The following is a 25,440-nucleotide window of genomic DNA, read 5'->3' as shown; positions in this document are numbered from 1 at the left end:
CATTGTCATGTGTTAAGGGATTTTTGAAACAGCAAGGAGGCCATGACTTGCTGCAGCTGAGCAAACAAAGCTACCAGGACGACTACGAGAAGTTCCCATTACAGTGGTAGCCAATCGCTACCACAGCTGTGCACCAGCAGCAATATTGCATGAACCGACACTCCCTGATTCCCATCCATAAGCTAATTCATCAGCTGGAGAGCGAAGGAGTGATCAGCAAGACTCATTCACCTTTCAATAGTCCCAAATGGCCAGTGCGAAAGTCTAATGGTGAGTGGAGACTAACGGTGGACTATCGTGGCCTGAATGAAGTCAGTGCTGCCATGTTAGACATGCTGGAACTCCAATATGAATTGGAATCAAAGGCAGCCATGTGATATGACACAACTGATATTGCTAATGCATTTTTCTCCATCCTTTTGGCAGAAGCATGCAGACCACAGTTTGCTTTCTCTTGGAGGGGCATCCAATACATTTGGAATCGACTGCCCCAGGGGTGGAAACACAGCCCTACCATTTGCCATGGACTGATCCAGTCTGCACTGGAACAAGGGAGAGCTCCTGAACACCTGCAGTACATTGATGACATTATTGTGTGGGGTGACACAGCAGAGGAAGTTTTTGAGAAAGGGAAGAAAACAGTCCAAATTCTCCTGAAAGCTGTTTTTGCTACAGAACAAAATAAGTGCAGTGGACCTGCACAGGAGATCCAGTTTTAAGGAACAGAATGGCAAAATGGATGTCCTCAGATCCCCATGGATGTGACCAACCCACTAGCAAAAAGGAAACACAAGCTTTTTTAAGTGTTGTGTTTCTTTTGAGAATGCACATTCCAAATTACAATCTGATTTTAAGCCCACTCTATGAAGTGACCCAGAAGAAGAATGATTTCAAGCAGGGCCCTGAGCAATGACAAATCTTTGAACAATTTAAATGGGAGACAGTTCACGCAGTAGCCCTTGGGCCAGTTTGAGCAAAAAATGTATAAAATGTTCTCTACACTACAGCCAGGAGAATGGCCCTACCTGGATCCTCTGGCAGAAAGAGCCGGGAAGACTCAAGATCAACACACTTAGCAAAGGCCACCTGGTTCATCAACACTAGGGGTCTGCTAACCGAGCTGGCCCTGCCCAGTTGAAGCAGTTACATCCTGTAGAAGGGGATAAAGTCCATGTAATGCACGTAAAAATCATGTTGGGGAAGACAGTCTGGGCTATTCCTGTCCTAGGCAAAGGCAAACCCATTCATGGCATTGCTTTTGCTTAAGGACCTGGGTTCCCTTGGTGGGTAATGCAGAAGGATGGGGAAGTTTGATGTGTACCTCAAGGGGATTAAATCTTGGGTGTGAATAGCCGCATGATTTGAATTGTGTAATGTTAGTTGCTATATAATTCTTTATGTCATCACTACTATGGTAGCTATATGCCATATTATGCATAGAGCCAGTAAGTCAGCTTCATCAAGGGCCCAACTTAAATGTCTCTATGCTAATGAACATAGCATGGGGAATAAGAGGAGTTAGAGATATAGGCATGCCTGCAGGGCTATGACCTCATTGGTATCATGGAGACGTGGTGGGATGGCTCCCATGACTGGAGTGTTAGGATGTAAGGATACAGGTTCTTTAGGAAGGACAGGCAGGGGAGGTGAGGAGGGGGATTTGCCCTCTATGTCAGTGAGCAGCTGGAGTGCATTGAGCTCTGCCTGGGGATGAGTGAGAAGCTGACAGAGAGCTTATGGGTCAGGGTTACAGGGAGGTCAGGGACAGGGTACATTAGAGTGGGAGTGTGCTACAGGCCACCTAACCAGGAAGACTGAAATGATGAGTCCTTCTACAGACAGATAGAAGCAGCCTCATTTTGCAAGCCCTGGTATTCATGGGATACTTCAACCACCCCTATATCTGTAGGAGAGACTGCACAGCAAGGCACTGGCAATCCAGGAGGTTCCTGGAATGCATTACAGAATCACAGAATGGATTGAGTAGAGGGGGAGGATCACATCCCTTGACCTGCTGGCAACATTCTTCTGAATGCACCCCAGAATACTGCTAGCCTTCTTGGCTACAAGGGTACATTGCTGACTCATGGTTAGCCCACTGTCCACTAGGACTCCCAGGTCTCTCTTTGCAGAGCTGCTTTCCAGCAGGTCAGCCCCCAGCCTGTACTGGTGCTTGTGGTTATTCCTCCCTAGGTGCAGGACCCTGCACTTACCCTTGTTGAACTTCACGAGGTTTCTCTCGGCCCAACCCTCCAACCTGTTGAGGTACCTCTGAATGTCAGCACAGCCCTCTGGGGTATCAGACACTCCTCCGAGCTTTGTGTTGTCAGAAAACTTGCTGAGGGTGCACTTGGTTCCAGTTCCATCATCCAGGTGGTTGATGAATAAGCTGAACAACACTGGACCCAGTACTGACCCCTGGGGGACACCGCTAGCTACAGGCCTCCAACTAGACTCCGTACCACTAAGCATAACCCTCTGAGCTCTGCCATTCAGCCAATTATTAATCCATCTCACCGTCCACTCATCTAGGCCGCAGTTACTGAGCTTGTCTGTGAGGATGTTATGTGAGACAGTGTCAAACGGCTTGCTCAAGTCAAGGTAGACCAGAGCACTGACAACAACTTCCTTCTCCAACTGATACAGAAGCCAATGAGGAGAGGTGCTATGCTATATCTCATTCTCACCAACAAGGAGGAGCTGGTGGGGAATGTGAAACTCAAGGGCAGCCTTAGCTGCAGTGATCATGAAATGGTGTGGTTTTGGAATTAGAGAGTAGTGAGGAGGGAGCAAAGCAAGATCACTACCCTGGACTTTGGGAGAGTAGACTTTGCCCTCTTCAAGGATCTGCTTGGTAGGGTCCTCTGGGAGTGATTAAGTGATTGGAGTTTGTGATTCTAATTGTTTTTCTTAATTATTATTTCTTAATTATTATTTCTTAATTATTATAGGGGTGTATATATACAGAAACAATGTATTTTAAGTTTATCTTAGTAATACCTGTTCTCAAAGGATTAGTGATAGGATGGAGGGAAAAATCGGCATTTCCAATTAATCCAGAACATCTCTTGAGTTCTGTCTCGAAATAATTGTTAGATTTGCACCCAGATGCCTAGAAACACTGAAAAGGCCTTGTCCCTGATTGCTATTTCCAGCAGCAACTGTGTTTGGATTCTCTAGATTTCTAAAAATGATAGATCATACTCAGTCCCAGGAAGGAATAGATTTTAAAGTTGAGCTCCATACACATAATCCTGGCTACAATATAAAGTGCTATCAAAGGTGCCTTTAAACAACATTGATAGAAACTCAGGGGACAATAGTATTGACCCTGGGTGTGGAAATACTATCCATGAAGTAGGTAATAATCCATACTGTACCGAATATGGTAGCCACGGGAATGCTAATATACATAATACACACCAGATACAACATGAGAATCCTGTAACCGGATGGCCTATCCCTAATGGAAAGGGGTGGTACTGGCTATGTGACCATAAAGCCCCTAGGATGGAAGGGAGCTTGCACCCTGGGGACAATAATTCCAAATGTAACTATTATTGAAGACCCACAAAGCCAAAGCACCCCTGAGACCACACGCAGAATTAAGTGGACTCCAGATAATCCTCTAGTAAAATCCTCTAGCATTTCACAGTTTTGCAAGGTGTTTTTTACCTTGGTTAGGGGTGAATTAGAAAAAGCTATTGTAAATATCTGAGCTATAATGAAGAAGTAGAAAATAACACTCTGGATGTAAGAAAAAGGAGATAACAAATTTGCAACAATAGTACTTCAGAATCAAATGGTATTAGATTTAATACTAGCCTCACAAGGAGGAGCGTGCACTGTAATTAATGCTAGTTGCTATATATATGTAGATCAAATGGGACAAATTTGACTAATCTCAAAACTATTTGGAAAAAAAAACAAACAACCAAACCAAACCAAAACAAAACAAAAAACCAAGATCCTACATAAAGTGGCTCAAGATGACACTTCCTTGGGATTTAGAAACATTTGGGAAACTAACTTCGTGGTTACCTGAATGAAATTGGCTCAAACAACTATTTTTTGATAACATAATAATGGCATTGTATATCTGTCATCCCCTGTGACATCCGAAGAAGAATATTGTGCCTTAATGTTGGAAAAACTCAAGAGTGGGGTATGTGAAGAAGTACAAAAACAACAATAGCAGTAAGAAAAGAAGAGGGGGGAATTGTGAGAAACTAAGTTGTGTTTTTGCAGTAGAACATGTTTTCGAAGTAGAGTGTGTTTTTGCAGTAGAAAACTAACATTCTGTCTTCAAAGGTAGTTGTGTAGTCATAACAAAGAGAAATGCTAAGTAGATAAGTGGACAGTAGAAGGCCTCACTGTTCCAAAATAAGGTAGAAGACAGAAAAACAGGATGAGCAGTGTGAGAACAGTAAAAAAAACAAAGATCACAAGTTCCCTAAACATAAGAAAAGAGGAAAGAAAAGGAAAAAGGAGAAATTACAGGGTTGATCAAAAAAAATTTGTACATGTATGGTATAAAGAAGCATCGAGCAGCTTGTGAACCTGTAGTACTCAGCCAATGAGGAAATAGGGGAGGTGATCGGGTGTCGGGTAATAGGGAATAAAAGGTTATGATTTATTTACTAAAATGCACTCCTAATTGGCAGGACGCCCACCATTGCAATTGCGAATAAAATAGCTTCACAGAAGATCCTGTCTGAAGAAAATTATTGAGATTTTTATCACAGATTATACTTCTTTTAGGAAAGTTTGTTAAATGTCTTTCCACAATGTGTAGATGTGATAGAAATAAGAAGCTTATTAGACACAGTGTATGTATTGGCTACCACCAGTGACATATTTTGTTGTAAATTTTCCAAAGAACAATTAACTATACAATAAAATATGGGACCAGCGCTGTTTAACATCTTGGTTGTTGACATGGACAGTAAAAAGGAGCACACCCTCAGCAAGTTTGCCGATGACACCAAACTTTGTGGTGCAGTCAACATGCTGGAGGGAAGGGATGCCATCCACATGGACCTTGACAGGCTTGAGAGGTAGGCCTGTGCAAACCTCATAAATTTCAACAAGGCCAAGTGCAAGGTCATGAACCTGTGTTAGGGTAATCTCAAACACAAATACAGGCTTCGTGGAGAATGGATTGAAAGTAGCCCTGAGGAGAAGAACATGTGGGTGTTGGTTGATGAGAGACTCAACACGAGCCAGCAATATGTGCTTGCAGCCCAGAAAGCCAACTGTATCCTGGGCTTCATCAAAAGAAGTGTGGCCAGCAGGTTGAGGGAGGTTGATTCTCTCCCTCTATTCTGCTCTTGTGAGGCCCCACCTGGAGTATTGTGTTCAGCTCTGGAGCTCCCAACACAAGAAGGACATGGATGTGGTAGAACGAGTCCAGAGGAGGGCCACAAAGATGATCAAAGGGCTGGAGCACCTCTCTTTTGAAGACAGGCTGAGGGAGTTGGGGTTGTTCAGCCTGGAGAAGAGAAGGCTCTGGGGAGACCTTATGGCAACTTTCCAATACATAAGAGGGCCTACAAGAAAGCTGGGGAAGGACTCTTTATCAGGGAGCATAGTAGTAGGACAAAGAATAATGGCCTTAAACTAAAAGAGGATAGATTTAGATTAGATATTCTGAAGAAATTCTTTACTGTGAGGGTGGTGAGGCACTGGAACAGGTTGCCCAGAGAAGTTGTGGATGCCCCACCCCTGTCAGTGTTTAAGGCCAGGTTGGATAGGGCTTTGAGCAACCTGGTCTAGTGGAAGGTGTCCCTGCCCATGGCAGGGTGGTTGGACTAGATGATCTTTAAGGTCCCTTCCAACCCAAACCATTCTATGATTCTGTGATATTAATGGTATTACAGTAACGGCCACGCAGATAATGACGAATGAATTTTGATAGAATAGGACAAGTACAGCAGGGATGGAATCAGAACTGGCTTCAGCATGCAACAATCCAACACCACAAACCATCTCTTCCTCCCTGAAAGATTGTTGTGACAGATGGAGTCTGAAGTCAGTCACAGACTAAACAAACTCAGTGGACATTTTATATACATATATGAAAAGTGGTGATTAATTGGAATGTATTAGAAAGTGTGGGACCTGAGCATGACATAAATGGTATGGAATAAGGGTTGGATATTACCCTGGTTTTGTCTAGGATAGAGTTAATTTTCCCCCTAGTATCTGGTAGGGTGCTATGTTTTCGATTTAGGATGAGAATAATGCTGATAACACACTGATGTTTTAGTTACGGCAGAGCAGTGCTTATACTAAGCCAAGGACTTTTCAGCTTCTCGTGCTGTCCTGCCAGTGAGGAGGCTGTGGGTGCACAAGTTGCTGTGAGGGGACAGAACCAGGATAGCTGACCCAAACTGGCCAAAGGGATACTCTATACCTTATGATGTCATGCTGAACAATTAATACGGGGTGTCTGGCCAGGGTGGAGGTGGACCGCTGCTTGGGGATGGGATGGGCATCGGTCAGCGGGTGGTGAGCAATTGCAGTGTGCATCACTTGCTTTTTACATATTATTATTATTACTATCATCATTATTATTATTACTCTTTCTTTTCTGTCCTATTAAACTGTCATTTATCTCAACCCATAAGTTCTTACATTTTTTCCCCCACATCAATTGTCTCCCCTGTCCCACTGTGTGTGTGTGAGCAAACAGGTGTGTGGTGCTTGGCTACCTTCCAGGGTAAACCACAACACCATGATTTGTTCTTTGCTTAGCACCATTCAGAGGCAGTGAACATATGCAGCATTATTAAGAAATTATTAAGACAATTTAAAAATTCCTTTGCACAATCCAGTACATTTCCTCCCCCAAATCAGTGTATAACTGTGCATTTAAATGGCATGTTCAGTTACTTAGACTACACACATTTGGCCAGAGTTTCTTTTTTCTTTTTTTTTTTTTTGATTTTCTTTGGACATCCACACCTAATCTCTAATCTGACTGATATTTGGCCTTAAGATACAAGATCTAAACAAACGACCAAATTAAGTGTTTTTATTGACAGCCACAGTTCTGCTGAATTAAGGTCTGCAACCTTTTTCCATTCCTCTTTCCATGCGATATTTCAGAAAAAATACTTTGATTTTTGCCTTTGAAACAAATGTCCTAATTAATGCAGTGTTCATATAGTGCTGTTTCAGTAGTTACTTGAACAGAGAATAAAAAAGATGATAAAATGAGGTAAGGTTTAGCCCTTTATTGAAGATAAACCTGGAGTTAGAGCCTAACTAGTAGAAAAATGAACAGAAATCATAAATCTTCCACAAACGACAACTGAAAAGACACATCCTAAAATATCCATCTATAATTGAGGAGTTATTCGTTCTTGCAGAGTTTTCTTTAAAGAAGTTATCTTGGGAATTCCACTTATAGTATTAAATGATACTTATTTGTGTTACATCTTTTTTAGCCCTTTATTTATTTTATTTGAAAATGTATTTTCAAAGAGACCTTATAACAGTATTTCTGCATTATCAGTTCATTTTGTTCTCTTTTTTCTTGGATATATTAGCCAGGAAAAGAATTTCCCAGTCTGTAACAGACATTAATTCACACGTTTTAGTTTGTTCACATGGAAAGATACAATTTCTAGATCATTGAGGCATATGGACTATGAACAAGACAATTCAAAAACGAACTATCTAGATGGGAATATACTTACAAAAATCTTTAATGTCAAAGTCAGAATTTCACAACATAACATGCTAACGTAAAATCCAGTAGCACCTGAGAGATTAAGGTAGCAGCTGCTATCACTTGCACGTACTTGAAAAAAATTAAAAAAAAAAAAAAAAAGTACTTTCTCCAGAGATCAGCAAGTGTGTTTCAAAATAAAAGTCCTATTTTTTATTTTTCTTCTGGTTTTGTTAGGTATTTCTGTTAGTTGTTTTTTTTTTGTAATCATTTTTTTAATTTATTTTTATTTTTTTAGACAAGACTGTTGTTGCCATATAAGAAGTTATATGCAATGCGACTGCTTACCTCTCTCCAGTGTAAGTTCATGTTCATGTTTTCAAGTTATAGCACTCAACAGAATTTTATGGTATACATAAAATAGTTTCTCATAATTTCATCAAAGATAGATACAATGCATAATACCCGTCTCTGGGAAAAGTGTGTTTCAAACAGGCAAACCATCACCTTAAAACAGAAGTGGAGAGGCTACAGTAGGTATAACCACCCAAGTATGAACTTTAGGTTGTAGTTTTTAAACACACATTTACTGCAAATAAGCATTAAAAATATTCTTAGCAATAGGATTTTATTTATATGTGTATGTATGTCCCCCTTATTCCATATTTATGTTAGGCAACTGTATGGGAGTTCAAAGGTGCAGCCCTCAGTAATTGTATTAAAAAAAAAAAAAAGTAATGAAGCATATCTACTGCATGAGAAAATAAATTCTCAAATATCAATTTCCAGTTTAAAATTTAATTTCAATAGGAAAATATTAAAATTGTGCACATCTAATTATTCCATATTCTGTATATACGTGTGTACACGTATACATAGAAATACTCATCTACCACACATTCACAAAATTTAAGTGGAAATATTTCTGTCCACTATTTCCCCACATGTGAATGACATAATATCTTTTAAAATGTCAATAATAATATAATTAAAAATAATATTACATTTATTCCATTATCAACTTTCTATTGTTTGTATTCTTTCTTCATCCTTATTCTGTCCATTGAGCATAATGGGCCAGATTCTCCTTGTACTTCCACAAATGAATGTTGCTGATCCCATCAGGGACACATACGGTTTGAAGCAGTGCAAGTGACAGGAGAATCAGGCCCAAATATCCACAGGTAAATTAAAACATGGTGATATTTGCTTATCTGGACCTCATGTAGATATACACATTACTGTTTAAAAGCCACTGAATGAAAAACATGTAGCTCACCACAAAGTTTTCACCCAGTAGCATGCTGAACCAAGGTCCCCCCACCCCTTTAATAAATAAAATATATGAGAAAATACCCTAAAATATGGAGAAAACCTAAACATTGTGTACATTAAATACAGTATAATACATGATGTTTTAGCATTTGACCTGAACCACTTTCCTGATTAGTCAGGAGACACTTGGTAAATCACTGGTAAAGAAAAAACACAGTATTTTGGAAATAAATAATGTATTTCTGATATAAATGAAAACCCATGTATATTATATGATGTATATATATACAGTACCCACATAAAAACAAACTTTTCTAGTTCTATATAACATTCTCTAAGATGACAAAATTGTGTTGTACAAATTTAATAAGCAGCTAGATTTCATGTTTAAAAATCAAATTTGGGGAACAAACAAAGGTCAGTGCATCTTTTGGCTCTGAACTCTGACATTCATCCATACATTTTTAAAAAGCCCTCTTCAACATTACAAGCAATTTATGGCAAGAACGTACTTTGTTGCAAGACACATGACACTTGGCTTACCTTTCAGAGCTTTCTGTGTTGTTTCCTTTTTTAATAAATCTATTATATAAAGAAAGGTGTTTTTGCCCAAAGTGTTAAAATTACATGAAAACATCTTTAAAACCTGTTCACTGAATATAATTTAATTCCATTTCCTGTTTTTAAACATTTAGTTAACAATTTAGAATATTGCCTGGTGTAGTAACAATAAAGATGTGATATGAAGATTCATAAAAGAGTAAACGTCTCCATTTCAAATTGCTATGACAACAAAACTTCTAGAAACAGCTTTCTTGGCTGGGTTCAATGTATGAGCAATCCCTTTCAATAGCTCTAAGCCCTTAATGCAGTCTATAATAAACAGTGTTCCCCATAAGCCATTAGTCACAATACCAGAAATTCATGTGGCATTCTGAAAAAGTCTCCCGCAGAACAGGTTAACAGTTAATTGAACATATATATTTGATATATGTACTGGCCATTTCTTGTTATTTGTGCATGTCAAATTCTCTCTTTTTTTTTTTTTTCCTGAGGGACTCACCTGATATCATTGGTTGGTTTCAAAACATATTTAAGTGGAAATATTGCATTGTAATTACATAGAATTCATATGAAAAAGTAAAACTTACATTGGTCAGTATTGTAGAACATCAGAGTAAGCTCCATAAAGAAATACAGTATAATACAGTATTTCCAGTATATATATAAAACAACCAACCAACCAAAAACCCCAAAAGGAAGAACTTTATTTCAATTAAAGATGCAACTGTCACACCTGGGAAGAATAAATTAGTAATGGCACTGCTTCTCCACAGTGTAAAATATCCTGAGAAATTAAGAACAACAAAATACAGGGCCATCAGCACTAAGTTGTTGAACAAATTAAATATCTTGAATAAATAAAACAGCAGATAACCTATATTGTGTCTATTACAAAAAGAGGATGTAACTTGGGCCACTACTACTTCCATCACTGATAATTAGAAAAGGATTGCATTCAATTACTGTTAATATCTTTCAAGTTATCTATGTCCAATAATGTACAAGGAGGTAATTTGTAATTCAAGTTGTTTTTGTTTTTTTTTGTGTGTGTTTTTTTCTTCAGCTAGCTTCAAGATGAGTTCTAAATTTTACATTGAAGTATGACTCAAATTTAAAATAAGCCCTCTCAGGAAAGCATTTTCAAAGTTGCACAAAATTAGATGCAGAGCTCAAGACAGTCCTACAAAGAGAGATAGTGCATCTTTAAGCTGATTGGCACTGAAATCCCATTTTCTTTAGCTGCATTCTATTAGCTTGGCCAAGTTATCTCGTAACTCGGTCAGTTCAAATATTTTTCCATCAAGATTTTCTAAAAGTGTCTTCAAGTTATTGTGAAAAGCTTCTTGCTCATTCTGACTTTTCTCCAGACGTTGCTCTAGATCAGAGAGCTGGCCTTCCAGGTCTTTGTTTCGAATTTCTACTTCCTTCAGAGAAAATACATAACATGTTAACGTGCAGTCTAGAAACAGAAAGTAGTCTAAAATCCTGCTGATGTTCATGTACTATTTCTGTTTTTTAAACAATTTGTGACTCTTTAAGGTTTCCACAAAGCCAAAACCAGAACCCAAATTGTTATTAGGATTGAACGTGTACTATTGTTTCCTCAATTTTTTTCAGTAATTTATATGAAGGACAAAATCCTTGATACAGGGATAAAATTTAGTCAGTGAACAATGCATTTGATATACTTACTCAGGTAAATTATTACTTATGCGGTGGCGGGCCATTTAAATCAGGTGTAGCCACCATTATACAGTCACTCGCCCAGGCAATTGGTGATCCCACTCTCTCCGAGGGATTGCAGCGTGCATGGGGTTTCCTGCTTCGAGGCCACTTGAGGCAGAAGAGGAAGCAGCCAGGACCCGGCAGCCCTCACGAGGGCAACTGATGAGACTTGAATGGAGCCAGAAGTGCCCCCCTCTGTTGTACAAAGGCAGCCCCTGGGGAGCGCAAGAAACCAGGAACACAGGGACCAGGAGGTGGCGGGTCAGTTTGTACAGGTAGGGCGGGTGGAGTATCCCTCTCCACTCAGGAAACAGGCTGACCTATTGGCTGCCTCCCAGATGGTAAATCCAGACGTGGTGTCCTCCAGACAGAAAGCTCTCGCCAAAAAGACTCTGGCAACTGAGACTAACTGCCTTTCCAGTGATGCGGCTCTTCAGGTCTCCAGTTGTAGGGAGTGCCTGAGCCTGTTGCTACCAATGGAGGGTGGCAAAGATACTACCTGCATGAGGTGTGAGCAGGTGGAGGATCTGATCAGCCTGGTGGCAGAGCTCAAGGAGGAGGTGGGGAGACTGAGGACCAACAGGAAGAGTAAGCAGGATTTAGACTGGTGGAATAACTCCCTGACATACCTGAGAGAAAGGCATGGGGGTGATACACCCTAAATAGTTGTGGACCCCCTTCCCTGTCACTGACGGGCAGAGGGAGGGGACCTAAGAGATGGAGAGGAATGGAAACAGGTCCCTGCTTGGCATTTCAGGCGAGCCCCCTCTGTACCCACCTTGCCTTCCCAGGTGCCCTTACACAATAGGTTTGTGGCTCTGGAGCTTGAGGGATGGGTAGGTGAGGATATGGGGGAAGGTCCACCCAGGAGGTTGTCTAGGGCAAGGAAGTCGACTCCACGCCTCAAGACTTTCTCCATCAAGAAGGAAAGAAGGGTAATTGTTGTAGGTGACTCCTTTCTGAGGGGAACAGAGAACCCCATCTGTTGGCCAGACCCTACCCATAGGGAAGTCTGCTGCCTCCCTGTGGCCCAGGTCAGAGAAGTTAGCAGGAAACTTCCTGGCATGGTTTGCCCCTCCAAATATTATCCCTTAGTGATAATTCAGGCTGGCAACAAAGAAATTGCTGAAAGAAGCCTGAAGGCTATCAAAAGGAACTTCAGGGGATTGGGGCAGTTAGTGGATGGAGTGGGAGCACAAGTGGTATTTTCCTCTATCTCTTCAGTGGCAGAGAGGGATAGTGGGGGGACCTGGAAAGCACAGCTGATCAATACATGGCTGAGAGGCTGGTGCCACTGCAGGAATTTTGTGTTGTTTTTTTTTTTTGACCATGGGGTGGTTTACTTGGTACCTGGCCTGTAATGCTGCAGATGGGTCCCACATGTCTCAAAGGGGGAAAGGGATACTAGGCCAGGAGCTGGCAGGGCTCATTGAGAGGGCTTTAAACTAGGTGTGAAGGGGGATGGGGATGAAATGAGGCTCACTAGAGATGAGCCTGGAGGAGCAGTCCCAGGGTTGGGGGTGAGGGCAATGGCGCAACTGAAGTGCATCTACACTAATGCATGCAGCATGGGCAACAAACAGGAGGAGCTGGAAGCCATTGTGTGGCCAGGAAACTACAACTTAGTTTCCATCACTGAAATGTGGTGGGACCATTCCTGCGACTGGAGTGCTGCAATGGATGGATATAAGCTCTTCAGAAGGGACGGGCAACAAAGGGGAGGTGGCATGGCTCTCTATATTAGAGAGTGTTTTGACGTTGTAGAGCTCAGGGCTGGGAATTATAAGATCAAGTCCCTATGGGTAAGGATCAGGGGGATGGCCACCAAGGTGGACATCCTGGTGGGGGTCTGTTATAGACCGCCAAACCAGGATGAAGAGAAGGAAACCAGGATGAAGAGGTGTTCTACAAGCAGCTGGTGGAAGTCGCTCAGTCAGCAGCGCTTGTTTTCGTGGGGGACTTTAACTTCCCAGGCATATGCTGGAAATACAACACAGCCCTGAGGAAGCAGTCCTGGAGGAGGTTCCCGGAGTGTGTGGAAAATAGCTTCCTGAATTAGCTGGTTAGTGAGACTACTGGGAGGGGGGGTGTTCCACTAGACCTGCTGTTCACAATTGGAGAAGGACTGGTGAGAGACGTGATGGTCAGAAGCTGTCTTGGGCACAGACAGTGACCACAAAATGGTAGAATTCTCTATTCTTAGCGAAGTCAGTAGGGGAGTCAGTATAACAGCTACCTTGGAGTTCCGGAGGGCAGACTTTGAATTGTTCAGGACACCGGTAGGGAAGGTCCCTCAGGAGTCAGTCTTGAAAGGCAGAGGGGTCCAGGAAGTCTGGATGCTCCTCCAGATGGAAGTCTTAAAGGTGCAGGAGCGGGCTGTCTCCGTGTACCGTAAGATGAGCTGGCAGGGAAGAAGACTGCTGTGGCTGAACAGCGAACTTTTGCTGAGTCTCCGGGAGGAAAAGAGAGTTTATGTCCAGTGGAAGAGGGGACATGCAATTCGGGGGGAATACAAAGAAGTTGAGAGCATATGCAGAGAAAAAGTCAGGAAGGTCAAAGCCCAGCATGAGCTCAACCTGGCCACTATGGTTAAGGGTAATGAAAAATGCTTTTATAAATATATTAATGGCAAGAGGAGAGCCACGGTGAATCTCCATCCTTTACTGGGCACAAGAGGGAGCATGACTACTGAGGATAAGGAAAAGGCTGAGGTTCTCAATGCCTTCTGTACATATGTCTTTACTAGTCAGACCAGTTATCCTTGGGGTACTCAGCCTCCTGACCTGGAAGTCTGGGACGGGGAGCAGAAGAAACCCCCCACGATTCAAGTGGAAACAGAGACCTGCTGCTCCACCTATACTGTCACAAGTCCATGGGGCCAGATGGGATCCACCATGGTGCTGAATCAGTTGGCGGATGTGATTGTTGGACCGCTTTCCATCATCTATCAGCAGTCATGGACATCTGGAGAGGTTCCAGATGACTGGAGACTTGCTGATGTGACACGCATCTATAAGAAGGGTTGTAAGGAGGATCCGGGGAACTACAGGTCTGTCAGCCTGGCCTCGGTTCCAGGAAAGGTTATGGACCGGGTCATGTTGAGTGCAATCACGCAGCATATGCGGGACAACCAGGGGATCAGGCCCAGCCAGCATGGCTTCATGAAAGGCAAGTCCTTCCTGACCAACCTCATCTCCTTCTATGATTGGGTGACCCACCTGGTGGATGAGGGAAAGGCTGTTGATATAGTCTACCTAGACTTCATCAAAGCCTTTGGCATGGTCTCCCATGGTATTCTCCTGGAAAAAGTGGAAGCCATGGCTTGGACAGGTACACTCTTTGCTGTGTTAAAAGCTGGCTGAACATCTGGGTCCAGAGAGTAGTGTTCAGCATTATAGGACCTGGTGGTCACCAGGGCAAAAGTGCTCATTAAATAGGTTAAGATTTGAGGAAGCCTGGGTTTCAGTGACCATACCCTGGTTGAGTTTTTGATCTTGAGGAACATGGGCCTGGCCAGGAGCAAATTCAGGACCCTAAACTTCCAAAGAGCGAACTTCAAGCAGTTCAAAGAATTAGTGGATGAGATACCATGCGACATTGTACTTAGAGACAGAGGATCTGATAAGGGCTGGAAACTCTCAGGCAGCTCTCAGGCAACTGGATATTTTCCTTAGAGCACAAGAGCTCTCCACTCCTATACACAATAAATCAAGCAGGGAAGGCAGGAAACTGGCATGTGTGAAATGTGTTCATCTGATTCGTGTCTATATGGAACAATGCTAGGGACGCATGGTATGATGAATGTGACCTTCTGTCTTACATACCCTTGTATAACCACAAGTCTAAGAAAAACAGAGTGGTTAATGTATATAATTTGTGTATCTTGCAAAGGAATAGTCCAGCAATTTGTGTCAATAGGGGATAAGAGAACAAAGGGGTTTCAGAATAACTGCTAACTATTATGACTATTGCGTGGGACACTATGCAAGTCTCTGATATCTGGCCAAGAGTTTAAGGAGAAGGGGAAAGCTGAAGGACGACTAAAAGACAAAGCTTTCAGGGGACGCTGCACAAGTCTCTGACATCCGGCCAAGTTGGACAAAGGAGAAGGACAAGAAAAAAAGCCTGGGAGGAAGACTATGGGCCTTCAGCACGAGAGACCCCCAGAGGGACCACCGGAGACTGATACGCATGCGCCAGTGGGAGGGTTCGGATTCCGGAAACTAATTATAATAACTCAGAGACTCCCGGTGCACCCAGCACTGTTTGCTTATATTCATTTAATAAATTGTAAACTTTGATTATAACCCTATTTGGGACTTAGCCAAAGGATGAACAAGGATCTTCTGGTCAAACTTAGGCAAAAGAAGGAAATGCACAGATGGTGGAAACAGAGACATGTGACCTGGGAATGGAGCGAAATCCAGCTGCGACTGGTCACAAGTGGTGTTCTCCAGGGGTCAGTGTTGTGGCCCATACTCTTTAGTATCATTATTGATGATTTGGACCAGGGAATTGAGTGCATCCTCAGTGAATCTGCAGATGACACCAAGTTGGGGAGAAGTGTCGATATGCCAGAGGAGGGTAGGAAGGCCCTGCAGAGGGACCTGGACAGGCTGGATTGATAGGCAAGGGCCAATGGGATGAGGTTCAACATGGATAAGTTCTGGGTCCCGCACTTTGGTCACAACAATCCCATGCAATGCTACAGGCTTGGGGCAGAGTGGCTGGAAAGCTGTGCAGAGGAAAAGGATCTGGGGGTGTTGGTCAACACTCACCCGAACATGAGCAGGCATTGTGCCCAGGTGGTCAAGAAGGCCAACAGCATCTTGGCTTATATCAGGAATAGTGGAGCCAGCAGGACCAGGGAGGCAATCGTCCCCCTGTACTCTGCTCTGGTGAGGCTGCACCTCAAGTACTGTGTTCACTTTTGGGCCCCTCACTACAAGAAAGACATTGAGGCCCTGGAGTGTGTCCAGAGAAGGTCTACAAAGCTGGTGAAGGGCCTGGAACACAAGTCTTAGGAGGAGTGGCTGAGGGAGCTGGGGTTATTTAGTCTGGAGAAGAGGAGGCTCAGGGGAGACCTTATTTGCTCTCTACAGTCACCTGAAAGGATGTTGTGGGGAGCTGGGGGTCAGCCTCTTCTCACAGATAACCAGTGACAGGACTAGAGGGAATGGCCTAAAGCTGCACCAGGGGAGGTTTAGGTTGGAAATTAGGAGACATTTCTTCTTAGAGAGAGCAGTCAGGCATTGGAAGGGGTTGCTCAGGGAGGTGGTGGATTCACCGTCCTGGGGGGTGTTTAAAGAAAGGTTAGACCTGGTGCACAGGGACATGGTTTAGTGGCTGATATTGGTGTTAGGAGGATGGTTGGACCAGATGATCCTGGAGGGCCCAAAAAGTTGTGGTGAATGGAGTCAAATCCAGTTGGAGGCCAGTCACTAGTGGCGTTCCCCAGGGCTCAGTACTGGGGCCAGTCCTCTTTAATATCTTTATCGATGATCTGGATGAGGGGATCGAGTGCACCCTCAGTAAGTTTGCAGATGACACCAAGTTAGGTGGGTGTGTCGATCTGCTCGAGGGTAGGAAGGCTCTGCAGGAGGATCTGGATAGGCTGGACCAATGGGCTGAGGTCAGCTGTATGAAGTTCAACAAGGCCAAGTGCCAGGTCCTGCACCTGGGGCGCAATAACCCCAAGCAGCACTACAGGCAGGGAGATGAGTGGTTGGAAAGCTGCCTGGTGGAGAAGGACCTGGGAGTATTGGTTGATAGTCGGCTGAATATGAGCCAGCAGTGTGCTCAGGTGGCCAAGAAGGCCAACAGCATCCTGGCTTGCATAAGAAGCAGTGTGACCAGCAGGGCTAGGGAAGTGATTGTCCCCCTGTACTCGGCTCTGTTGAGGCCACACCTCAAGTACTGTGTTCACTTTTGGGCCCCTCGCTACAAGAAGGACATCTTGTGCTTGAGCGAGTCTAGAGGAGGGCAACGAAGCTGGTGAGAGGTCTGGAGAACAAGTCCTACGAGGAGCAGCTGAGGGAGCTGGGTTTGTTCAGCCTGGAGAAGAGAAGGCTCAGGGGCAACCTTATCGCTCTTTATAAGTACATTAAAGGAGGCTGTAGTGAGGTGGGGTTTGGTCTGTTCTCCCATGTGCAGGGTGACAGGACGAGGGGGAACGAGCTAAAGTTGCACAAGGGGAGTTTTAGGTTGGATATTAGGAAGAACTTCTTTACTGAGAGGGTTGTTAGGCATTGGAATGGGCTGCCCAGGGAAGTGGTGGAGTCACCATCCCTGGAGGTCTTTAAAAGATGTTTAGATGTTGAACTTAGCGATATGTTTTAGTGGAGGACTTGTTAGTGTTAGGTCAGAGGTTGGACTCGATGATCTTGAGGTCTCTTCCAACCTAGACAATTCTGTGATTCTGTGATTCTGTGTGATTCTGTCTTTTCCAACCTTTATGATTCTATGTTTCTATCATTTCTATCATTCAGAAATATGCCACCTACTGAAAATAGCTTCTCAAAGGATTAATTAAGTTCAAACATCCCCTTATTTAGACTTCATGAATTGCTCAAGGACATAGACCCTATTAAATGGTCTCATACAGCAGCTCATCCAGAACACTGGTTTATGGATGGAGGATTACCGCCTTACTTCTTTCCCACATTATATCACTTGTTGTATGTACTGGGTCTGGCTGGGATGTTAACTTTCCCTGCAGCAGCCCATACAGTGCTGTGCTCTGCACTTGTAGCTGGAACAGCACTGGTATCACACCAATGTTGTGCTTACTGCTGAGCAGTGCTGGCACAGCATCGGGACTCTCTCTAACCCTTCTAGGGGGTGGGCAAAAAGTGAGGAAAAAAACATCACCAGGGCAGCTGACCTAAACCAACCAAAGGGGTATTCCATACCATATGATGTCACACTCAGCAATAAAAGGTGGAAACAGGAAGAAGAGGGGAGGGGTGGGCTCTCATTGTGAAAACGTCGGTCCTCCTCCCAAACACCGGCTATGTGCATTCAGGCTATGCTTCAAGGACATGGTCAATCATCGCTCATTTGTGGGAAGTAGAGAGTAATTTATTTCCTCTGCATTTCCACATAGCCTTTATTATTATTTTTTTCCCTTTCTCCCTGTCTTTTCCCCTTTCCTTTTTTTTTTCTTTCCCTTTAGTTAAATTGTTTAGTTAATAATAAACTTACCTTAATAAATCTTTTTTTTTTTTCCTTTAATTAAATTATCCTTATCTCAACCCATGAGTTGTTCTTTACTTTACTTCTTCCCCTCCTCATCTAAGGAGGGGGAGTGAGAGAGCGGTTGTGGTGTTTAGCTGCCTAGCACGGTAAAACCACCATTGTACTGAATGTTAAGACTGAAATAAAAATTAGCAAGACTGATGTCAAGGTGAAATGAATTATATCATTTAAATCATACAAGTGCAAGCTAAGTATCTTGTCTCACTGCTCTATGCCCTGGGGCACCTAACTGCAAGGTCCATGGCACAATAGAAAACATAAGAGCTATTAGTGCTGTACAGTCAAGCTGTTCCAATACAGTTGCTGGAAAGATGGAGCAGCAATAGCGCATGGGATCTGACCACAAGCAAGCTCATCTCTCTCTCTCTTTTATGTGGAAGAGAAATCCCCAAACCGCTACAAGTAACAGCACAGAGTCACTCTGCCTCATGCCAAGCAGCTTGTGGAGAGCACTCCAGGCTGGGACCACCACCATCTCTGGCTTGTGTATTAATAGGAGGAGAGGTTATAGCTGTTTTGCCTCGTGCGAACTGGGTGCCCTATCTTATATCATTATAATTATATAACATATAATATATATGTATGTAATATATGCGTATAACAGTGATGTGGCTCTGGAATAGCAAATTGTTCTTTGTCTCATTCATTGTATGGCTCAAATTCATGCAGAATTTCATAATTTCAGCTATGAAAACCCTTTCAAAGGCAGCACTGGGACAGTGTACTTAGTACACCATATACCCTGAGCAGCCATTTTCTGGAAAAGTGCATGGTCAATTAGTATTTATGTACACTAATATTTTTTTAAACACTGTTTACCTTTACAGTGGCTTTGTGTCACAAAGCTTTAACAGCTCCTCTGAGTTTTTACAACCGTTTGTTTCACGCACAGCCATAGAGAGAGCTGCTTGGCATCCTGCAGCAGTCCTTCCTCCCAGCACAAGTGACTCTTCTTTCTGCCCTCCCACACTCCCACTGTTTTTATTATTAGCCTTCTGTCTCCCTTGAAGCTAACAAGTATATTCATGTTTACACTGGAGTGATCTCTGTGAATCATAAGAAACAACCTGACCCATATGTAATATGTATTTGAGAAGTCAAGAGTAACAGGGAAAAAAAAGAAGCTTTGTGTCAAAGCCCATTGTCTAAAACATATTTCCATCTGCGACAAGCATGATTGCTTTGTCAATTGGCTGTTACACCTCTAGGCAGAGGAAGAATGGGGCAATGTGGCCAGTGCTCAACGTCATCTCCCAGCTCCATTGGGTGAGAGAGCTATGGGACCCCCAGAGGCAGTGCAGGTGGAGAAGACAGAGCAAATTGTAAAGGAGAAGAAGATGACAGGGGAATTGTAAAGGAGAGCTCAGGGCCACAACCCTCATGAGTGGTGATAGGGCTGGGGTGCAGACCTCATCTCCTCAGAACTGGAATACCTCACTTACTTCTTGTTTGTAAATGGACAAATATTACAGAGTTTTGGCCACCAGTATTGAACAGCACAGCTGAGAACAAAAATTAGCCCTTGCTGCCAGAATTAAGAGAATAATTATTTTAATCTGTTTAACAGTGAATAACATAGTTGCCAAATGATTAAAGGAAACTAACTGAAAAAGAGTATTTGTAGAAACAATATAAATTAAAATGTATGCATGCTAACGTAATTATTAGCTACTTCACAGTTGCTATAACGAACAAGATAGCTGATTATAACCCAATCTGTAATTGCTGTAGGCTCTCTTCCATTGGGCCTACTCTGCCCTCCAAACCAAGTATTGACAAGTACTAAACTGTGTAATGACTGCATGGATTTAAGACCCTCTGAAGCTGAGTGACTGTGTATAGGACAAAAAAAAAAAAAAAAAATAAAAGGGAATTCAGGGCCCTCTCAGCTCTGCAGGAATGACACAGTCCTTTCTGTAGCTCACACAAAAGTGGTTGCTCACACTTTCTGCTTCTCCTGTCACTGTTCCTCTTCTACTCACCAAACTCATGTGCTCTAGGAAGTCTCCTTGCCACTGCTCTTAATCCAGATAAATTAATTTCTCTAACTAGGGAAGCCAGTGATGAAAGAGATCACTTTGGAACAAATGCATGGATATGTATATGGTTTTATTTCACAACATGGACACCAGCTGGGTCTGAAGAGCAGCCTGCTGGCCTGTATCTAGCCCTGAACATCTTTCAGGTCCTCCTCAAATGCTCTTAAATTTAGGAATTGTTCTGCTGTGAGCTGTTAGGGCAAGAGCACACAGGTAAAAAACAAAACAAAACAAAAGCTTTAGATTAGATGTAGGAACTTCCTTCCATATCCAGCATAAAGCATTTCCCTCTAACCCCCTCCATTGTTAGTCACTGTAATAATCTCTTCTGGAATTCAGCAAAGATCAGAATAAAATATTCAAACCATACAAAACAGCTATATTTAGGAATCAGCTATATAGTAATGAAGATATCCTGATTTACAGCGAGAGTCACACTGATCATGATTCATTGATATGTCTTCTCAACATTGGTAATTAAATTATTAAGCGTCAAGGGCCCTGAGAAACTTTTTGAGCTTCTCAATTTCCTTTTCAGCTGAGGGCTCCCATGCTTAGTCTAAAGCCAACAACAATTTTTGGAATAGTGGAACAGGCAAGCTCAGATGTACTCAAAATCTTTAAAGAAGCACCATAATAACGTACTTTTTACAAATAATTTGATGCAAGAATGGGGAACAAATAATAAACTTACTTTGATCTTATGTTGTTTATTCTGTAGGTTAAAATGAGATTCAAGGAAGTTCCAATTCATATAATGCATTTAAAAGAATACCTGCTTAGTGATTTTTAAGCTGAGGATAGCCAGACAAGGCTTGCTTTTAGGGTGATTTAGGTTGAGATGCAGAACAGTGAGAGTGACTTTTCAGCACTTTGTATTTGGAACTATTTAATGCCTCAGTTTCCAGTATTATCTAAACTTATCTCTGAAGTCTGAATTCAGAGTTTAAACCTATCTAAGCACTGAGGCAGCCTCATTCAGAAGGCTGGTGCTTCCCAAGGCAGGATTCTCTGTGCTGGCTGGTCAGTAGCTCAGACATAGCAAGGGAGGGTATATACAAAATAAAGAAAAAGTAATGAAAAAACACACAATAAAACCACAGTGATTCTAAATAATTCCAAGAAAATGTCATATTCTGTTTTTAAAGTCTGTATTACACAATAATGCTTTAACTTTTACTTTACCAGAGAATGTTTAGAAGCTGAATACAGACTTATCCCAACATGATGATATAGAACCTGACAGTTCAATGGCACACAAGACCTATGAGAAGATACTGCTGTGAAAATGGGACCATAACTGTCCAGAATATGTATCTATGAAGGACATCTGCTAGCCCCAAAGTACTCTGTGGAGTCCTAGATGAAATTTGGGTCATTTCCAGTTCTGGGTTCCCCGTTACAAAAAAGACAGGAAAGAGTCCTGGAAAGAGTCCAGCAGAGGGCCACAAAGATGATACGGGGCCTGGAGCATCTTCCTTATGAGGAAAGGCTGAGAGACCTGGGTCTGTTCAGCCTGGAGAAAAGAAGACTGAGAGGGGATCTCATCAATGTGTATAAATACCTGAGGTGTGGGAGATGGAGGGATTTGGCCAACCTCTTTTCAGTGGTTTGCAGGGACAGCACAAGGAGTAATGGTCACAAGATAGAGCCCAGGAAGTTCTGCACCAACATGCGAAAGAATTTCTTCACGGTGAGGGTGACGGAGCTCTGGAACAGGCTGCTCAGGGAGGTAGCATGCAATCTAACCTATATACTTATCTATCAGATTCAATAAATATATAGCACAAGGTGCTGTGAACTGCTTACTTGAAGATAATTTTGACATTCTATCTAAATTAAGACGATGCACTATAACTCACCTGTAACTTCTGAGTCAAAGAACCCCTCTGTGCCTGGAGATCTCTGGAACTGTCAATTTCTTGTTTCAATCTTTCTATTTCCTGAGGGAGAAGAAAAAAATTCTTTAGCAACACATTACCTGGCTCAGAGTCAGTGCAGGTAATCTGGCTGCTGCTGCTTCTCTCAGAGAAAGCCATTGCAATAAAATGAAAAGTGGCAATTGGCTACTGTACATCATAGCACATGAAGTTTAAGCCCTGCTCCCAGTATTATTGAATCACAGTTCCAAAACAGCATTTCCACTGTGAATAAACAATACAGATAAGTATTTTATTTGTTATAAAAGTGCAAGCATCTTTCCAGTACAAAAGATCTGAAATATTTTTTTCTCCTGGAAAATCAAGGGTCCCTGTAAATAGAGAAACAATCTTATGCTTTAAGTTCTATTTTAATCCAGCCTTCTTCATTTTTTTTTCAAGATAAAAATACAATGTTCATCTGTGAGCTGCTTATCATGTCACTAGCAGCAGGGCTGAGCATCAGAAATTACCTGATTTGACCACTGGTTTCTGAAAAAGGATTCAAAAAGAAATATATCTTTAATACACCAAGAGTACAGTAATAAGGTATAAAAATAGCATTATATATAAAATAAAGAATGGAAGATAAATATTTTCTTAGATTATTTCAAGAGTTAATGAAACTAAAAGGTATCAAACTTAAAGCTAATAAATACTTTTTCCCGGAAGGGCATATTTACCTCCCAGAAATCCTTTTGAAAAGGATTTCTTTGCATCTTCATAATTCAAAAGGGGAAGGGATCAAAACAGGAAACAATACCAATGTGAAGCTAATCGCTTAAATATGTGGCAGTTTGGAAAAGACGTTCTTCCATTTCCTGCAATTTTACCCCCAAGAACTGGATTTCCTGTGCAGGTCCCTTGACCTTACTCTGTTTAATGGCAAAACCAGCTTTCAGGAGAATATGGATTATTTTCTTCCCTTTCTCAAAAACTTCTTCTGTGGTGTTGCCCCACATGAGGATATCATCAATGTACTGCAGATGTTCAGGAGATCTCCCTTGTTCCAGTGCAGACTGGATCAGTCCGTGGCAAATGGTAGGGTTGCATTTCCACCCCTGGGGCAGTCGATTCCAAATGTATTGGATGCCCCTCCAAGTGAAAGCAAACTGCGGCCTGCATGCTGCTGCCAAAGGGATAGAGAAAAATGCATTAGCAATATCAATTGTGGCGTACCATTTGGCTACCTTGGACTCTAGTTCGTACTGGAGTTCTAGCATGTCCGGCACTGCAGCACTCAGTGGTGGCGTGACTTCATTCAGGCCTCGATAGTCCACCATTAGCCTCCACTCGCCATTAGACTTTCGCACTGGCCATATAGAACTATTAAAGGGTGAGCGAGTCTTACTGATCACTCCTTGGCTCTCCAGCTGATGAACCAACTCATGGATGGCAATCTGGGAGTCTCACTTGGTGTAATATTGCCGCCGGTGCACAGTTGTGGTAGCGATTGGTACCTGTTGTTCTTCAACCTTCAGCAATCCTACAACAGAAGGGTCTTCTGAAAGGCCAGGCAGGGTAGACAGCTGCCTAATCTCTGTGCTCAAAGTTGCTATGCCAAAACCTCACAGGTACCCTTTTGGATCCTTGAAGTACCCTCTCTTGAGATAGTCTATGCCAAGGATGCATGGAGCCTCTGGGCCAGTCACAATGGGATGCTTTTGCCACTGTTCCCAGTTAGACTCACTTCAGCTTCCAGTACAGTTAGTTGTTGGGATCACCCTGTCACTCCAGAGATACAGATGAGTTCTGTCCCTTGGTAGCCTGATGGCATTAAGGTACATTGTGCGCCAGTGTCCACTAGAGCTTTGTATTCTTGTGGTTCCGATGTGCCAGGTCATCAGATCCACACAGTCCAATAAATCCGGTTATCCCTCTCCTCTACCTGGCCAGAGGCAGGGCCCCTCTAGTCCTGGTTGGAGTGTCTGCCACTTAATTCTTGCAAATGAGAAGCAGAGGTCCCTTCATCAGGGTCACGAATGGGATCTGGGTCAGCCCTTCTACTGCCTCTGGGGAACTGCCCAACAGACACTGGAGCAGCATTTTTCTTAGGAGCCCCTCTTCTTGCTGCTGTATTTCCTTTCAGTTCATGTACCTGAGCAGTTAGGGATGAAGTAGGTTCACCATCCAGCTTCAGAGAATCACAGAACTGAAGGGATTGGAAGGGACCTCGCAAGATTACCCTGTCCCAGGTGCAGGACCTGGCACTTGCTCTTGTTAAACTTCATGCGGTTGGTGATGGCCCAGATCTCCAATCTGTCCAGATCTCTGCAAGGCCTTTCCACCCTGAACAGTGTCCAGAATTCCTCCAAGTTTAGTGCCATCAGGAAATTTGCTCAAAACACCTTCTAGTCCTATGTCCAAAAACATTGAAGAGGACTGGCCCTAAAATGGAGTCCTGAGGGACCCCACTAGGGACTGTCCACCAGCCTGATGTGGACCCATTTACCACATCCCTTTGAGCCGTGACCATCAGCCAACTGCTCACCCATCGTATGATGTTTTTGTTTACCTGTTTGCTGGACATTTTGTCCAGTAGGATCCTATGGGAAACTGTGTTGAAACTGTGTTAAAAGCTTTACCGAAATCCACAATCAGCTGATCACATCAGCTGGTTTCCCTTGATCGACTAGATGGGTGATCTTATCATAACAAGAAATTAAGTTAGTCAAACAGGACCTACCCCTCGTAAACCCATGTTGACTGGAACCAATGACTGCGGTGTCCCCTATTTACGCTTCAATAACTCTTAGGATAATCTTCTTCATAATTTTCACAGAATCACAGAACTGAAGGGGTTGGAAGGGACCTCGAAAGATCATCGGGTCCAACCCCCTTGCCAAAGCAGGTTCCTTAGAGCAGGCTGCCTGGGTTGGTGAATCCATGCTGACTACTCCTCATGACCTTCTTCTCTTCCAATTGCTTGGAGATGGCATCCAGAACAAGCTGTTCCAACACCTTCCCAGGGACAGAGGTGAGACTG

The 25,440-nt window shown here is 42.8% G+C and overlaps 1 protein-coding gene and 2 long non-coding RNA genes across 4 annotated transcripts in view; 1 reads left to right on the top strand and 2 right to left on the bottom strand.

The window, feature by feature from the left end:
* The window catches only part of LOC137847051 (uncharacterized), a 750,318-nt gene that overhangs the window by 438,093 nt on the left and 286,785 nt on the right, over positions 1–25,440 (bottom strand). The window lies entirely within an intron of this gene.
* LOC137847055 (uncharacterized) overlaps positions 1–25,440 on the top strand; it is a 310,848-nt gene that overhangs the window by 35,030 nt on the left and 250,378 nt on the right. The gene's annotated exons all lie outside the window — the stretch shown is intronic.
* LOC137847024 (homer protein homolog 1-like) overlaps positions 7,240–25,440 on the bottom strand; it is a 242,478-nt gene continuing 224,277 nt past the window's right edge. For both annotated transcript variants that reach the window (XM_068665272.1, XM_068665273.1), the window contains 2 exons: positions 22,398–22,478; positions 7,240–10,938 (listed from right to left, as the gene is read on the bottom strand). In XM_068665272.1, the coding sequence (XP_068521373.1) occupies positions 10,750–10,938; positions 22,398–22,478 (270 nt within the window). In that variant the 3' untranslated portion in view covers positions 7,240–10,749. The remainder of the gene's footprint in view (positions 10,939–22,397; positions 22,479–25,440) is intronic.

The sequence above is a fragment of the Anas acuta genome, chromosome W, assembly GCF_963932015.1.
Source record: "Anas acuta chromosome W, bAnaAcu1.1, whole genome shotgun sequence".
Taxonomy (NCBI): Eukaryota; Metazoa; Chordata; class Aves; order Anseriformes; family Anatidae; genus Anas; species Anas acuta.
Note: the sequence above shows the minus strand (reverse complement) of the source record. Positions and strands in the feature narration are given on the sequence as shown.